Below are 18791 nucleotides of genomic sequence, written 5' to 3'. Positions count from 1 at the left end.
CAGCAGTACAGAAATTGACCCATTTTCTTAACTACCGAAGAGTAAAGTGGATTAGTGAAAAACAGGTTAGGGTAACTGCTTTTTTTCCAATCAGGGTAGATATTAGCAACTGTTTCCTTGAATGAGAGTCTAATTGTTACTTTGCATGTGAAGGAAAAGCTACAGACCTGTTGAAACCTCCCTGTATCTCGATCAATAAGTAGCTGGGATTGTGACTAACCATCTGACTGTAATTTTCCACATGAACTCCTTGCTTCATACTGATTTTATGTGACCTTTTAAAGTGAGATTATGTAAGAAATATTTGTCAATATGGAAAAAAAATATAAATTTGATAAAAAGAAGACAGTCATCCAGGATAACTCTTGCTGTTTGTCTGAAAGTTAACCAAAATGAAATTAGCAAATGAATGTCTACAAGCTGTATCCATCCTGTTTCATACTTCCCTTCCCGCCTTCTAATGTTTGCAATGAACAGAACCAGGGGAAACATGGGAAAAATAGTTAATGGAATTAAAGAAAGTATGATAGTATCACATTCTGAAGGTGCCTCATTTGTGAATGCTTAGTTTAGAGGTATCTCAGAATTTTAATTCAATAAGAAATTCATCTAATCTATGTATGTATGGTGTCAGTATGTCCTTCAGTGAAGGAAATAGTGTACTTTAAACTACTGACAACTTTATATATTCATTTGGCGTAGTCATTATGGTACAAAAAGTTCACGTCACATACAGTTTCTTGAGCAATCATTGCAATATCAGTGAGTTTTTCAGCATCATTCCCCTTGTACACAGCACTAGTGAGGCCACACCTTAAGTACTGTGTGCAGTTCTGGGCCTCTCACTATAAGAAGGAAACTGAGGTACTGGAGAGCTTGTCCAGAGACAGGCAATGAAGCTGGAACTGAGGGATCTGGGGATGTTCTGCCTAGAGAAGAGGAGGCTGAAGGAAGACCTTATCACTCTCTACAGCTATCTGAAGGGGACTTGTAGTGAGGTGGGGGTCAGTCTCTTCTCTCTAGTAGTGAACGATAGGACAAGAAGAAGTGGGCTCAAGTTACACTAAGGGAGGTTTAGATTGGACATTAGAAAGAACTTTTTTAATGAGAAGGTTGTTAAACATTGGAACGGGCTGCCCAGGGAGGTGGTGGAGTCACCATTCCTGGACATTTTAAAAAGACAGATGTGGTGCTGAGGGACATATGAATATTGAAAACGCTAAGCTGTCAAACCTACCAAAAAAGAAATATTAAAAATTATGCAGGCTCAATCTGTGAATATGAAGGGATTCCAACTAAAAGGATTTGGACAAATTGCCAACTTTCCCCCACTCCGTTTCCAGATAGTCAAAAGTATTGCTCTATAATGAAAGCCATTTATCTACTAGAAGACTAGAAAGTTCCAAAAAGCTGAGTATGTACATTCTGCAGGTGTGTTTCAGCAGCTAAAACTGCAGCTATTAACCATGGTCAGTGCTCCAAGTACTGCAACTTATAAATAAAACAGTACAGATTTAAGAATTACTGTTTTCTTTATTGTGTAGAGTTGATTTTTTTCCGTTAGCTTGTTTCTAAGGTATAAAAGCAAACTTTACTCTCATGACAAGTTCAGCCCTGTAAATAATCAGCCTAGGTGAAAATTTTAAATAGTTGTGATCATGGGAAAATAGGAAACTAGGATGGAAGTTCTCTGCCTCTGAGTTGGCTTAGATACAGTTCAGGTAAGACTGCTTTGTTTTCCTGCCTCAATTTTGTTGGTACAACATATTGTTCAAAAACATTATTTATTTTACTGTTTGTGATAATTATGATGTACATGATAGATAAATACAGCAAAGAGCAAAGACACAAAAAAATCTGATTCAGCACTAATGACTGAGCAACATATCACAAGTTCTCTGGTTCAAGTCTTTAAAAGATATTAAAGCAGTTAGCCAATAATCTGTTTCAATAGCTGTCAGGCACCCACTTGTCTTTAAAGACTGTGATTGTGAGTTTAGGTAGCACAAATTTCTTTTAAGCTATTTTTTTTCTGACTAAATAAACAATAAAGAGGTAAATTGCATCAAAGAGCATTCAAGCTAATGAAAACCGTGCCTTTGGTTATTTTCCCCGGACTTTGATACTATTTGAAGTGCTGTTTTTTTTTTTTTAATTCTCATTACGTATTTCATGGTTATAAAACTAGAAGAGGCCATTAGATTATTTAGTTTGAACTTCTGTGGAATGTAAGTTCTTAATGTCACCCTGTTATTTTTATGTTTAGTTTGTAATTTCTATACAGTGAAGACACAAATAGAATGTGTAATTTATATGTTGTTTTTTCTGTGAAAATATTTCTACTAAAGAATGCTTCTGTTCATCTCAAATTTGTAGTGTCACGTTATTTGAAGATACCAGTGGAGTTTTAAGTTTGTACTTTAGCATTTAAAATAATTCTGAACAATTCTGAGTGTAGAAGACAAAAAGGCTTTGAGTACATAGCTTAGATGTCTAGTTTCTAAACAGTTTAAATGCTAAGCTTGTAAATAAATTATGTACAGCCTGAATTTAAATGAACAAAGAATACTAGTTTACCTTTGGGAAATAGCTTTAATTTAAAAAGAAAATGATGTTTTTTATGTAACTCTCGGCTGGGAATGCATTTATTAGCCAAGTAGCTATTTGGTGTTTTGAAAATTTAGTTCTGCTTAAGCTACAGACTTAATATGAACTCAGGATATAGGCAGTTTCCATTTAAGAATTAAGCTACTGATGCACTTAGCTTGGATGGATTAGTAAAGAAAAGACTGTAAATTGAGTTTTGGTAACATATGTCTCAGAAAATGAATGTGTGCAAGATGGAAGTTGTGGGTATTTTCTTCTCTGCTCTCCTGGGGTATGTTGTACAAGCACCACTGTAGACATAGAAACCTGGCTGTTGTGTGCCAGGTTTCCAGAGCTTAATTTATTTGTTCCATTTTTTAAATGTTTATTTGGATTTTTAATCTCTTTGTATATATTCAGCAAAGCAGTTTTGTTCTGCTTTCCCATTAATGTAGATTCATTTTCTCACGACTCTAGGCTGCACTGTGGAAGCATAGTCAAACTGCTGGTTTTGATCTGTAGCTCTTTCACTTTTGCTGAAATTTTTTCCTCCACCTGCTTTTGTAGACTTGGCAGCCTCGATGTTGTTCTGTAGCCAATCTTTCACATGTTATCTTTGCCAGGCTGCCTCCTGATGTACACCAGTTACTCCTGTGTTATGAGGAAGTTTGCTGTTCTTCTGTAGCCTGGCTGGTAGGAGAACAACCTCACCACAGGGCCCTCCCCAGCCCTTTTTCTCCTCTAGTTGTATGGCCACAGCTTTCTGCATAAAGGGATGGGTTATTCTTCAGAAGTATTCAGACTCTTCTGCACGCATGTATCTGAGGGTGCCTTTTCTAAGTACTAAGTTTCTAAGCCCCAGGTTTCATTTGTTGCTACTTCTCTATTTTGAAATAACTTTTCTCAAGCTTCAGGCCTTTTTTTTTTTTTTTTCTGTTACATGCCAGTTTGAAACTTAATACATTCATTAAGGCTTGAGTGCTTTGGGTTTTTTTTCCCCCGAGGTGGGGATGGGAGGGAGTTGCTCTTTGTTGTGGTGAACTTCCTCAACTTCAGGTGTTCTGTTAAGCATTCCATTCACTCTAGAGCTTTGTCTGCCTTCACAGAGATGCTAATAAAACTGTCATTGATTTTGAAGTGTTTTCCTGATATGATCAGGAGCCTGTTTGGAAGAGGGAAAGATCACTAAAACATCTGGAGATATGCCACACAAGAAAACCATCAGATTGTGATGTTAGGACACTGATCACTTTGTGTGAAACTGGAATGGGAAAAGCTCTGCATCCCATTACAAGGCAACAACAGTTCTGTGACCAATCTGTATCATAGGGTCTGCTTACAGCTGTACTTTTTTGATAACACAGCTATTTGCTTCAAAGAGACAGTGAAGAATGAAAAAGAGGAAGGACCATGACTTTTTAACACCTGCCTCTTAAAAAATGTGTGCATATGTGTATATGCTGTGCCATATCTATGACTCCAGAGTCCTCAAAACTGTTCTCTAATCCTTTTAACTGTGAAACTCCAAAGAGGAATTGTAAGTCAATTTCTTTATTTACTTTTAATACCAAATATTTTCATCTTGGGTTAGATTCTTCTCACTTTGAGTATTTGATTGGCATTACTTACAGATCAAGAACTACTAAGCTCTTAGAAAGACCACTGGTATTTATCTTAAAGGTTTTGCCACACATAAAAGGAAAAAAAAAGTGTTATTTCTATTGCTTCACCTTCAGACCACATAGAAAATTCAAAGAGAAATAACTATGTGAAGAGAAATTACTAAGTGTCAGAATGGAACAAGGGAAATGTTCCTGGGCCTCAATCTGAAAGGTCGTATACCTGACATCTTATGAATGTCAGATCTGGAAATGAAAAAGCATTCTAAATAAAACAGTGCCTTTGCATTGCTGGTTGGCAAGTTCTCTCACTAGCTCTCACTGTCCTTCCTGTCAGGATCTGTCACTGTGAGGGAGATGATGAAAGTCCCCTCATCACACCGTGTCGCTGCACAGGGACCCTGCGCTTTGTTCATCAGGCCTGCTTGCACCAGTGGATTAAGAGCTCAGACACACGCTGTTGTGAACTCTGCAAGTATGACTTTATAATGGAGACCAAGCTCAAACCTCTTCGGAAGGTATGATGCTTTTAAATTTAATTATCCTCAAGTGTCAAATGACCAGAATGGCTGTGCAAAGTACTGGTACAATTAAAGAAACATCTGCCTGTCCAAAATGGCTTTTTATATGCTGTTGTTAAATCAGTCTCAGTGATTTTATTTCTTCATATATGTTAGTTAATTTACAGCAGCAGAGGGTTTTGACTAAAGACTCTCTTTCAGCACACGTGGTATAAATACACAAATAATCGGGTTTTGTATTTTGAATCTTTATCTCCAGCTGTTTGTTATTGGTTCATCTGCCTATTTTTAAGACAGAAGAAATCTTACTCACCACATTTTGTTCCAAGTAACAAAGGAAAGATTCAAAAAAATTCATAGGAATTCTTACATTGAGCCCGTAACTTCTGGTTCAGAATGATGCTTATACCAATGTGGAGACAGCAATTTTGAAGTAACACAGTCAATCAATTTAACTGTATTTGTTCTAACTGTTACACTTATGGGAAAATTAATCACTCACAGATTAAGATTAGTTAATGACATCTAAACTACAGGAAGACCTTGCTGGAAGTCAATTGTATGTGATCTGCGCTCATCTGTTTTTGAAGATAAATCAGTTTAATGATACACAGGTTGTCAGTGTAAGGAAGGTGAAGAGTTTGTTGAACATATGTGGGGTTTGTTTTCTTTATTTTCTTTGTTTTCTTTCTTTCTGTTTTCTTTGTTTTCTTTGGACATTTCTCTAAAAATACTCTAATCCTTTTTGTATTTTGTTGCATCTTTCAAGCTTAAGTCAATCTAGAAGAGGGCAAGTTTCAATTTAAAATAAATCTCAATGTGCGAGCCCTTGAAAAACATGTAGAAACTCTTATCTCACAACTAATATATGCATACATAGCTGTGTTTTGATGGCAAAAGACATTTTGATTTTGTCAGACTTGCACAGGTAGCAGCAGTTCAGAGAAAGGAGAGCAAATCGGATTCTTTCTCATTTCCCATCCAGATAAGTTTTCTAGTAAGTCTCTGATGATAAACCACTTTTGAAGAGAGAATTGGGATTGATTTGACAAGCAAAGCTTGCAATAGGAAAGGACACAGTTCTCATGTGCCAGGTAGATCTTGCCAGGTAGACTGGAAATTGAAACAGAAGTAAATAAAAAACTGATGGCTAAAAACTTAATTATATTGACTTAGGTTATAATAATTGCAGATAAATTTTGACTAATGTGACAAGAAGGAGATAATCATATAAAATCTCATGCCTGTGGCATATCTTTGGGGGATTTTTTCTGTATATATGTTTCTATTTTCAACAGAAATTGCTTTAACCTTCCGTCTAACAAGTACACTTGCAACAGCCACTTTCCTCAAGAGAATTATACAGATATCAGTATTTTTAACAAAAGCCTTTTTCTGATTCCATTAGAAAACAGAGCATCCTTTAAAAAATGGAAACAAAATGTATAGTGTCCAAGGAGAAAAGAAATTCAAAATTTGCATAATTATTGATATCAGAAGTAGACACTTTTAACTGTTTGTGTATGGTCATTGCTACCCCCTCCCTGCCCTGTTGTTTTTTAAATTAAAAGAAATGAGGGGAATACTGACAGATTTGGAATGCTAATATAATTCCTGCAAGTCTGTCCTTTCTTAATTGAATGATTACCACTCTATTCATTTTATCCTTGGTTCTCAGGTGTGTTTATTTATTTCTGACATAGGAAAGATTAGCCTCTGCTTTCAGACAGAATATTTTTTTGTCTGCTCAAAGCAGTACTGAGATATAGTTTATCTGCCTGGCGGTAAATGCTGACAACATTCTTTTCTTCAAATGCAGTGCTAACAAATGTTTATCTCTGTAGTATGGATCCAGCCTGTAATTACAGATCCTTTCTTATAAATTACTCCCGTTTCAGAAATCAAAACCAAAGTTTCCAAAGATTTCAAAGTTAAAATTAGCTATCCTTTTTGGATTTATAGCATTCAATTGTGACATCTTTCATATCTTGTCTTAAACTAAATATATCATCCCTAATAAGCGTATGCGCTATCACTGCCATCTTTAACAAATTTGTGAAACACTAAACAGTTCATAAGAAGCTATTTTGTAAACCAAGCATTTTGACAGCTGTAGCAAAGACAAGGTAAGAAAGAGTGATCATCAAGAGGATTGCCAAGTAAGTACAGCAGACTGGTAATTTTCCATGCAAACATCTTGGATAAAAGTCACTGAAAGTGCTGTCTTGTCAAAACTTACATGTTTTGCAAAACTGGAAGGTTCTGGTGAAATCCTGACAGATTTCTTGGAAGGCTTTGCAGAGCCAAGAACCTCAGCTGTGGGGCATTCCTTAGGAGTTCAGATCTTCAGAAGATGGCCTCAAGACTGGTTAGCAAAGGCCAAAGTTCTGTGGGACAGGCATCTCTCCACAGTTCTGTCTCCTTGATACAGGATTTGAAAAGCACTACAGCCTCTTGGATTTCCAGACCTTCATGAGAGTTTTAACTTTTGTTAAAGCTTGGCTGTATACTAGTAAATCCTGAGAGCCTTGAGTCTCCAGAACTATGTCCAGCTTGACAGCAGCGAATTCAAATTTCCAAAATCTCTGGAATTCTATGGTCAGAATGGCAAGGACATTATGAGCAGTGGCAGTTATACCTGAAAATGGTGCAACTCTTGTCAGCTTTGCTGTATGTGGAGTCAGAACAAGAAGATTGACCAAAAAAACCTGGTTTATTTTGCTACTAAACTTTGAGAAATTCAGAAAAAAAATATTTCTGTTAATTAATTGACAACAGATTTAGTTCTAACGGAAGAGTATCTATTCAGTTCCATAAGAAGCTGATTTAATTTTTACAAAAGGGTTATTTCCCCCAAAGTGAAAGTTTCTGTCCAGCTCCAGAATATGCCATTTCCATGCTCATTAGACCTGGGTTTTAGAAAGGATCGTCTCTCAACCGGTTTTGATTTTTAATCTCTACCTTACTCATGGTGTGACATTCTGAAGTTTGATTCTTGGCTGTGTGTGGCTTCATTATGATGAATTTTATCATAATTCCTTTATAACATTCCAAATGCTGGTCTCCTGAAGAGAAAAAATTACAGACCACAGAACTTAATTACAGGTATTTATACTTTTGTTTTTGCAGTATCACAAAAGCCAAATTTAAATGTAATACAAACTATTTTATTCAACTAGTGAATTACCATCTTTACTCATATGTCAGCCTTTCATGCAGCCTCAATATTTACTAACAGTTTTTTCATCGGTGTAGGGTTTTATAGCAAAATCATTTTTGAATATGATGTCATACAGCTGTAAGCACCTGTAAGTGACAATGTGCAGCCCGCAAAATTAACATACATCAAGATAGCTCTATTAAATCAATAGGCTTGTGCCAATATGCAGCAGTTAATTTATTACAGAATCCCTGAAAGCACCAGACATCAAATAAAACTTGCTTTAATCATTTTAGTGAGCCTTTGCATTGAAGTAACCCTTTTAAACATTGATCAACAGGGAATGCGTTTCCTATATTTGAGCAGATCTAATTACTTGACTAAATTTGGAGATTAAATATTAAGTATTTCTTACTGTGTCTGTTATTTCTCATGGTCTCTGTTGTGTGTATCTATGGCTATGAATTATACAGTTGTATTTGTAACTTTACCTTTCAACATTTGCAATCAAATGTAGAAGGAAAGTGTAATAGCTTCATCCTGAGAAAATCACTTCTGTACTTTACCAGATGTAATCCTGGTAAAGTAGCACCCGTGCTTCATATCTCTTGAATCTGTTGTTTGAAACATAGTAGGTAGTTTAGGGAAGTGTAACATAGTTGTTTAGGGAAACATCATGAACCATTTGGTGTGATACTGATTTATCTATTGGATCAAAACCAAATATTAGTTTTACTATAGTGGGCTAAAGATACTTTGTTTACAACAAGACTATGGGATCAGTAGGAGCTGTGAAACCTATTAAGTTGTAGCGTTTGAGCCAACATACAACTTGTATGGGTAATACCCAGCTGAAAAGCAGAAAAATCAGCAATTCCAAAGCCTCCTTAAAAAAAGAAAAAGTGAATCACCTGTGGAAACAACAGAAGCAAGTCTGCTGTTTTGAGAGCTATGGTAGACAAAAGTGAAGTCTAAAGTGAATCTTGAAGTCCCATTCCTCTCAGAGACTTAATGTGTCAGTCTGAAGCAGGAACACATCTGCTTCTGCTCTCTTCATTGGGGTTAAAACTCAATAAGGTGCCTTTTTATACAAAACACGTCATCACCCGCAGATTCAGCTCCCTTCTCTGAACTCAACACAATCCTATAAAAAAATCCTTTAAAAAATATGACTGCCTGGAGGAATTCATTCATAAGTGGATGTTTGTGGGTAAATCTTTTTTTAATAAGATCTGGTAGCATGCTTGATAAATACGGTGAGGCAAAATATGTTAAGGGTATTGATTTATTTTTGGTTCAATGCTAGCTGCATAATCTGCATTTACATTCCTTGTTTAAGAATATGGCATTTGCTGCCAAAAGTGATATAGCCTGCAGAGACATCTTTGTGAGATCGTTATGAAATCAAAAGTGGTCACTGTTAGAAACCACTTCTCCTACCAGAGTAGACTCTCAGAACCAGAAGTGACCTGCAGAGTCTCCTGGGGAAAAAAAACCAAACCAAACCAAACAAGGAAGCTTTGAGCACTCATTATTGTATCACTTGCTGTTTACTTCATATTGCCCTGTGCAGTGAAGTACGAACCATCTGGCTTTTTCATCAGTTTTCTAATAAGGCTCGTGACAAGAAATGATAGGTAATATTGCATAGGTCAGGTAACATTGACTTGCTGTAGGATTCATTCTCTTTTAACCCAATTTGGTGAATATTTTGCAGTCCTTAACATAGAAGAAGCTCTTACATTTCCTTTTGATTTCTGGTGCAGCTATACAGCGTCGTCAAGGCAACCTGCTCCGGTGTTTTCTTTCTTCCAGTAAACTGTCTCAAAACATCACTAGCCTCAAATAATTTCTTGCAAGATGTGGGGTCAGACGCTTCACCAGTATGCACAAAGGCACAAAGCTATTACTTTCTTATTGGCTATCATGTCATTAGAGTGAATAACTTTTTGCTCAAGGGAGAATGTGTATATTAAAGCTTTAAAGGTAAAAATAATTCTGTAGCCTTTATATCCTGTTGTGATGCCTCAAGGATGTAAGGGACTACTTTGTTTAGATAGTTGTATTCCTAATTTTTGAGGGAGAGCATTGCTGCTAATTTATCTGTATATAGATAACAAGCTTTAGTTTGCCGAGTAATGTGGTGTTGCATTTTGTGCCATAACAAGAATAATAGATCTTAGCTTTCTCATAGTGCTAGAATTTGGGTTAGCTTTCTATCTCCACATTTCTTTCTCTTCCATTCAGCACAGCTTTTATTCATAGAGCTGTTGCAGCTTCCATGGACTTCTGACAAGAGATTCTGACCTCTTGTGCCTCATACCTCGAAACCATCATAACATACCCTTAGGCTTGCAAAAAGCTGTCTTAATATGATACTTTGCTGAAACATATCCATGCGCAGCACTCTTCCTGGAGGCTGAACAAGATATTTTTATTGACAGTGCTTTGAACTTGCATCAAAAAATCTGTGTCAGAAAATGAAATGAAAGCTGTTTCCTCTTTTAATTAGTTGGTAGTGACCAAATTTGCTAGTTCTGCTGTTCAGTAGCATTTACAAAAGCAAAGGGAATTCAAGAGACTGTCCAGCTCTGGGTATTAGTGTTGTTATCCACTATTGCACAGAACCATGAACATGAGCTCTGGGAGCTACAAATCCTTCTGTGCTTTCTGAGGCTGAAATAAACAGTTCAGTCTGAGCTGTTTTACAGATTGTACTTGCGTCAAAATTTTTAACTTCCATTTTGCTTAGCGGAATCTACCCCATCCTGCAACTCATCAGCATCTCATCTTTTAAAAATTTGGAGTCTCCTTTTCATCTTTTATTTCAGCCCTTTCAGAGTTCTGTTTCACAGCTTGGCCTCGTCAATAGTTACAGCAGAACAGGAGCTGAGTAGCTGAAGCGTTGAAAATAATTAAGAGAATCTCTTGATACTGGCTTTATAACTAAAGAAAATTGAAATGCAATGGTGCCCTGACACAAAACCTATAGCCAGAAATATAAAATTTAAAGGGCATAATCAACCCAGGCATTGACCTAAACCAGTCGTTGTTATTCATGGGCTTTAATAAAAATGCCATTTTTACTGTTTAATTCTGAAGGTAGGGATTTTACCAGTTCTAATGGGAGCTGGCTGCTATTTATGATTGGGTTAATGTATGTTTCAATTTCTCACATAACTAATATATACTATTAAAGTGGTTATTTGCCTCAAGTTCATTTTGAGTGGGACCTGTTGAGGTGAAAATGATCAGAAATTATTTTTAGTTCATAGCCTGATGCTTACTTGTTGGTGGAATGTATGCAGAAAATGGCTTTCGTTGAACACAGTGATGTTCTCTTGTACAGTACTTGATCTAAATTATTATCAAATAGGATAATTATCAGTTTGTTCAGTATATCTTGTTATTTGTAGTGTTAATTTAATTTTATTCCTGTAGCAATTTATTAACATTACTTGGAAAAAAAAAAGGCAGCTTTCCTCCAGGAATTATTCAGGCCTTTATTCATCTACTTAAAGTTGTATGCAGCAAAATTGGAATGTATGGCATTTGTTGGAGGTCATTCAGAATGAATAGGTTCCCTCAGCCCTTTACCAGAGCACTAGACGGTAGTTTTGTGGTAATTACTGTAGCCTTTTCTCAGCACAGATTTCCTCTATTTCATTTTTATTTAATTGGATCAAGAGAGTCTCTCTTGTGGGAAAATGAAAATACAGAGAAGGTAACTGTACCTATTCATTGGGAAGTCAGTATTCTTGCTAAAGTCTAATTTATGAAGCAGCTTTTTTTAATCTTGATTACATAGCAATTCAGACATATGAATATATACTCTGTGTATAGTAGCAAAAATAAGATAAGTCTAGATAGTTTAAACAACAATGCATTTAAAAATGCAAGGAGTTCCATATATAAGGACATCTAAGCCAAGCCACATTTTGTAACAATTGAAACTGATTTGTTAAGGGAAGCTCAGAAGTCGAGTTTCGTATTCTGTACTATATATGTCAGTTGCTCTTACAACTTCAGGAATGTAGTAATAACCATATAAAAAGAAAGAGTGTTCAGATTCACTTGTATTATTAATTTTGTGGGGAGGGAGAATTAGTAAGAGCATCTTTGATCTGTAACAGTGAAGGACAGAAAAAGAGATAAAAAGACATGCAACACATCCTTGTGGTTAATCCAACGGTCCTAATTGGCTGCTCTTCATTCAGTGACTTTCAGGTATGTCTTCTTTCTGTTTCCACTCTACTGTACTCCTCACAAGACTCTTAGAATGCAAAGGTACATTCATACCCTTCCCTTCCTCTGCTTGCTGCCATACTTCTCTCCATTTCTGTTCAACACATGATGCTGAAGGGCCTTGGACCACAGCAGTGTAATGCACACTTCTGTAGGCCAGGTTGCACAGCAAATTCTCCAGGGAAATGGCTTTAAGTTTTTGTTCTGTAAGATGCAAATTAGAACTCTTAGGGAATTTTACATATTGGAAAGAGTGTTTAAATTAACTGTTTCAAATGGGAGAGTCAAGGACATGACCAGGAAACAAAAAGAGACCAAGCACATTTAGTACAAGGCAGTGGTGGGAATTTTCATGCTGACGTTGGTCTAAGAGAAGGCAAACTTGGATGAAAAATATTTTCTAGGTGGAAAGTGGAATAACTAATATTCTGTTGTAACTCTTGGACAAGACTGTATAACGTTATAAGTACAGCTAAATACACAGAAATTATATTTGTTGATTTAGCTTTTCAGGTGTCACCAGTTTTGTTTCATCAGCTCTAATTTCGAATGCATGCTTCAAGATACTTCTCAGCAGGCCAGACAACTTGCTGTTGAGGAAATTAAGCAGTGTGGTGAATACTGAAGAGAAGGTAATTCAAGTAAAGGCTTTGACAAAACTTTGGTGATGTAACTATGTCTTAGATGCCTAAGGGAACAGATCTTCACAGAGTTTCACTTTAGTTGGACAGAGCTAAAGAAAGTGGAGAGGCACGCAAGGCTATGTAATGGGATGTTGATCTCTAGCATGTTGCTATATCTACCTTCCTCTCCAATTTCTCTCCAATTTCTGCCATGCTATCCCAGCCTTCTATTTAAATCCATCACACTATTTAAGGCCAAAATATAGTCAGATGTGCAAAGGGAGCCCATGCTACTTGGTGTTTGAAGACAGCAACACTCGCACAAACTGTTGGGAAATTGTTTCTGTGGTGGTTTTAGGCCTGGCTGAGTGCCAGATGCCCACCAAGTCATTTTATCAGTCCCCCTGCTAAACTGGACAGGTAAGAGAGAAATAAAATGAGAGGTTCGTGAGTCAAGGACAGGGAGATCACTCAGCAATTACTGTCACAGGAAAAACAGACTCAATTTGGGGAGAAAAGGGTTTGCTTTATTAATGAACAATCAGAACAGAGCAGGGAAATGAGAAATAAAACCTGAATATTGAAACACCTCCCCCACCCTTCTTTCTTCCCGGGACTTTCCTTCCTTCCCCCCCAGCAGTGCAGGGGATGGGGAATGGGGATTACAGTCAGTTCATGAACTTCTCCAATGTGAATCCTTCCCATGAGCTACAGCTCCTCACAAACTGCTCCAGCATGGGTCCTTCCCATAGGGCAGCTCCTCACACTCCGCCCCAACGTGGGTCATCCACCAGGAGAACAGTCCTTCAGATACCAACTGCTCCGGCCTGTCTCTCTACGGGATCACAAATCCTGACAGGAAACCTGCTCTGATGTGGGCTCCTCTCTCCCCATGGGCTCCCAGGTGCTACCAAGAACTTGCTCCAGGGTGGGCTTCTCATGGAGTCACAGCTTCCTTCAGGCATCCACTCGCTCCAGCATGGAGTCCTCCACAGGCTGTGAGCGGATCTCTGCTCCCCCGGTGGCCTCCATGGACTGCAGGGGCACAGCTGCCTTACCATGGTCCTCACCACAGGTCACAGGGGTGTCTATCTTCCAGGGCATAAGCACCTCCTCCCTCTCCTTCTCCACTGATCTTGGTGTCTGCAGAGATGTTGTTCTTACATTTTCACTCCCTGTTGCTGCTGCTGCAGTTTAGCAACTGCGTAGCAACTTCTTCCCCTTCTCAAGTACCTTATTCACAGAGCTGTTACTTCAGTCACTAATTGGCCAGGCCTGGGTCAGCTGTGGGGTCCATCTTAGAATTGACTGGACCTAACCTTGTGAGCTACAGGGGAAGCTTCTGGCAGCAATTTGTTTAAAGAAGCCACCCCTGTAGCCCCCCAACTACAAAACCCGTCCCAGACAAAACCACTACAGTTTCTTACAGCTGCTGTAGTGGAGGAAGGACTCACAGTTGCTGCTTTACCCTAATACAATCCATCTCAAACCCACACTAAGCACATGTCACAGCTGCTCTTGTGTTGCCCATTAAGTGCATAACGCAAAATGCATCACCCCCACCCTCTTTGGCTGGAAAATGAAATCTCAGCTTAACTAGTCTTGCAGCAAAATTATGATCTGTGGTTTGTGGTATAGTAGTTTGATTGATTGATTGATTCTTTGGGTTGGATTTTTTTTTTTTTTGAGAATTTTTCTAAGTAACTCTTGTTTGAAAGTTGGACTGTAATTTAAAGGCATTTGCTACTTAGTGACTGGAGGAAAATGTCATGCCTTCAGCTAGATGTGCTGCTGTTTTGGAAAGACGGAGTAGACAGAGGCAGGAGGCGACTGGCTGCAAAGAGATTAAAAGTGACATGCAAACTAGATCCTTTAGATAGAATGATTGTAGAATTACTGTAGGGAGAGCAGGCAACAGTAGCATCTGCTTCTCTGTTGTGGTAAATGGTGGTGGAGACATAGATTCTACCCCTTTTTTCCTTACTTCTTTATGGGTTGCCCCTATGTAGCTTTATTTTTTATTGTTTTTTAAGTAGACTCATAGAATCATTTTGGTTGAAAAAGACTTTTAAGATCAAGTCCAAGCACTAACCTAACACTGGCAAGCCCACCACTAAACCATGTCTCTAAGCACCTCATCTGTGTGTCTTTTAAGTATCTCCAGAGATGGTGACTCCACCGCTTCCCTGGGCAGCCTAGTCCAGTGTCTAACAACTCTCTCAGTGAAAAAGTTCTTCCTAATATACAAACTAAATGTCCCTTGGTGCAACTTGAGGCCATTTCCTCTTGTTCTATCTCTTGTTACTTGGGAGAACAGATGGACCCCTACCTTGCTACAACCTCCTTTCAGGTAATTGCAGAGTGTGATCATGTCTCTCCTCAGCTACTCCTCCTAAGACTTGTTCTTATGAGAGTAGTGTGTTCTTATGAATAAGAGGCGTATGCCCAGGCATCTAAAGTAATATTTTTTCTAGAGTTCTAGATGTGTGCTGCTGCTTCTTATTGCCAGACATTCCCCAGAGTTTTCCGTTATGGTGGTGGTTCACTCCTGAGCAGTGGTTTAATGTTTCACTTGCAGTTTGTCAGGATTATATTTTTAGGTAAGGTAGCTGAAGCATACTGTGCTAGGAGATAATGATCCTTTTCATAAACAGTTTACAAGCCAAGTAAAGGAACAGCAATAGTAACAGAGAAGCTCATAGTAGTACCAGAGCGTCAAAGACCTCTGTTGAACAAAGAATTGGTTAATGTTTCATCATTTGAAGAGGATGCTTGGAAAATCAACACTTTGTGGAGTACTTTTGCATTCTATGTATTGATGTAAAATAATTTCTAGCAGATGGGAGTTAGGAAGAAGCTCCCAATATAGAGAGATTATGCTATAATTACTTGCCACAAGGTTTGTTACATCTTTCTCTGAAGCATCTGGTGTTGGCCTCCATGCGAGACGGGGCGTTGGATGAGAGGGACATGAGCTCTGGCTATTCCTGTATTTCCAAAGCGTTGCATTTTTTTGTTTAGATTATGTTGGGATGATTAGGATGCAAGTACCAAAGATCTTCTAGTTGGTTAATGAGAAATATTCTCAATAGTACTCCCAGACTGGAAAAACAGCTACTTCATTTTAGAAATTATCTCCACAAATGGCTTAATACCCCTATTCTGCATTTTCTAAGGGTCTGCTAATTGATGACACACACAGCTAAAAACTGTATAAATTTGTGAAGAGTGTATATTGATTCTATCACTCAAGTCCAGCTCTTTTAACTGCCAATTAAAAGAGAAATATAGTGCTGTTTGATTTTGATAAACTGAATTATTAGTTCCTTATAGATTATAATCTTAAGGTGTTTATAAAAGTGAGATTTTTCATTATGTAGTTATTTTATTACTCTAGATATGCATGTCACACATAAAACTGAATTGAAATGTGTTTGTCTTTAGAAATGCACCCATTTCTCATTCAGTTTTAAACTTCTAAATAGATGACTGAAATACACCACAGACATTCATTGGAATTTCAGCCAGAATGGTTTAGTGTCACCTAGAGGCAGAAATAGATTTTTATGTAAACTTCAGATAAATTTGGCAGTGAAAGATTTGTACCAGCTCATCTAATGATTTTACTAGATCAAAGTGAGCTTGTGCATAGATATGCCCAATTGATGCACCATGCAACATGGGATTTTAGGAGTATTTTTGTGTTCAGTGGCTAATGTAGCTGAGGTCTAGTTCTGGTTTTGTGTTCTTAATCAATACAAGAGTTTCTTCTCTGGGATGTATCTTTTGACAAAAGGCAATGACAAACATGTTTTCTTTGAACCTGAGCAGTACTTCCTCTCTGGATATGCTCTGGATGAGTTTGGAGAAAAAAACAGAGAGGTGTTTTCATGGCTCAAACCCTTCTCTTTTCAGCCATCAGACTTGGCATATTCTGTTGGACCATACAAGAGGCACTTCTTGCCTTGGAGCAGGATGCAGTGAGACATGCCTTTTCCTTCTTTAAGATGCACTCCCTCAGGCACAGGCTGTAATCCCATGTTGTTTAGATGGCACAGAGTGGCCAAAAATTTTGTTATTCAAATTACAAGGTTTGATGTCTCATCTCTCATCAGCACTTCAAATCTGCGTGAGAATATTTTTTCTCCCAACGTGTGGAACCCTGTTGTCCTTTATTACTGTTATTTCTTACTCCACCACCCACTGCACAAATTCTATCCCTGCAAACTACCGTTGCAGCTGCTTTCCTCCAGCTGGTGTGTTGATAGTAGTGAACAGTTTACTGTGGAGCCCGAGCCAATTAGTGCTGCAACAAGTGACCAGAAAACCCTCCTTAACCCACACAATATGAATAACTCTGAGTTACATGTTCAGACTACTGACACATCTTCTCTGCTTACCTCAGTTCATCATACACTGCTCCAGATCTTAAGAGCTTTTTTTAAAAGTGCTAGCTAGATCCTTCAGGCCTGATTAGAGCTAAGAAAGATGCTTTCCTGTGTATTCCCAGTCTATGTGCAGAGTGCAGTTTCTACATCAGACCATAGTAAATAATTTTAACTTTCGTTTTACAGGCATGATTATTTCAAGACAGAAGTTGGCTCAAAGTCATTCTTTAGATTGTAGAATTCAGAAAATTTTGCGTGATGACTTTAGCTCTAAGTGACAGCAGAAGGAATTCCTTCTGTGGGTGCTGTTTACATGACATTCATTGTGATTTTTTGCTAAATGATGGATAGGGAGAAAAGTGTCAGAATGGAAGAAAATTCAATATTGACACTGCCATGCCTGTACCACATTCCTCTGTTAGGCTTCTTTTTGTGCAGTTTTAAAAAATAGGGTTCCTGAAAGTACCCAGGGGTTAAAAGTACAAGCATTCATAGCAGGTTGCAAAGCACCCCATTAACTCATCTTCAGTTTGGCATCCTCAGCCATGAGCCTCTGCAGGAGAGAGGCCTTTGGTTATAAAAGGTTGTGAAGCTGGAGGCCTGCAGTAGATAAAGTTGCCTCAGGAAGTTTATGTAGACAAAATTCTGTGGCCAATGTAAGAGAAGATTACCACTAGCAGGAGGCAACAGGGGTACACAAAATGGCAGATTGGGGCAAGCAGATACTAAACCTACAATCTGAAGGTAGGAAAAAAGGAACACAGGCAGCAAAGTTTGCACAGTGCAATTCTGTGGCATGGTAAAGGCTTTTGTGTGAGCAACGTGAAGCTTTTGGTTCTGCATTGTGCCATCATGAAACTACTTTGCAGAAAGCTCAGTGTATGGGAGGGAATTAAAAGTGCAGATTTGCTTCTGTTAAGAAGGACATGAAGCAGCATCCCCATATCCACAGACAATCTTTTTTCAAAAGTTATTTTAAAATAATACCCATATTTATTTGTTATACACTGATTAACCAAGCTTTTATTAGAAGTAATATGCAGGGAGGCAAACTTTTGTCCCTTAAAATAAATATCAGGGATTTTCTCAGACTGTGTTACAGGAAAGGGAAGTGGTTGTCTACATAAGATTTAGATGTTCTATGTGAATAGGCTATTAATTTTTTCCCCTTTTTAGGTTTTTTTTTGTTTTCCCCAGAAGACTCGTGACTCCATTTTGTAATTGCAAGAGTGGATTGTGAAATTACTAACTGCTCCCTTGAAGTTTCAGAGCAAGATAGACTTAAAACCACAACACAAATTAGAAACCTAGAACAGTGTACAGTTTTACAGCTGCCACTTTCAAGATTATTACAAACCTCTCTGTTAGTAAAGCATAGGAACTCAGGCTGAGCTGCGCATCATTTTTCAGAAGTAGCTGTAAGTAGTAGTTGCGGTGGGAGGAGTGTTTCCGATCACATTTACATTCCAGCTTCTTTCCTTTGACAGTTCATTTGGGCTTCTTGATAGGAACCTAGAAGCAGGTAGATAGTCTCCTACTACCCTCCAGTGGTTTGCAGAGCACAGTGCAAGTGTAATGCTCAGAAAGCTTATTCAGAAAATAACAGGGGGCCTGGGAATATTTCAAGCTTTCTCCTCGGGATACATATT

General features: G+C 38.0%; 1 protein-coding gene across 2 annotated transcripts in view; it reads left to right on the top strand.

Annotated features, from left to right (window-relative positions):
- MARCHF1 (membrane associated ring-CH-type finger 1) overlaps positions 1–18791 on the top strand; it is a 92998-nt gene that overhangs the window by 63550 nt on the left and 10657 nt on the right. For both annotated transcript variants that reach the window (XM_061992694.1, XM_061992695.1), the window contains one exon: positions 4543–4723. In XM_061992694.1, coding sequence (XP_061848678.1) covers positions 4543–4723 — 181 coding nt within the window. The remainder of the gene's footprint in view (positions 1–4542; positions 4724–18791) is intronic.

This window comes from Colius striatus, chromosome 3, assembly GCF_028858725.1.
Source record: "Colius striatus isolate bColStr4 chromosome 3, bColStr4.1.hap1, whole genome shotgun sequence".
Taxonomy (NCBI): domain Eukaryota; kingdom Metazoa; phylum Chordata; class Aves; order Coliiformes; family Coliidae; genus Colius; species Colius striatus.
The sequence above is the reverse complement of the archived record's forward strand: the minus strand, read 5'-3'. Positions and strand labels throughout refer to the sequence as shown.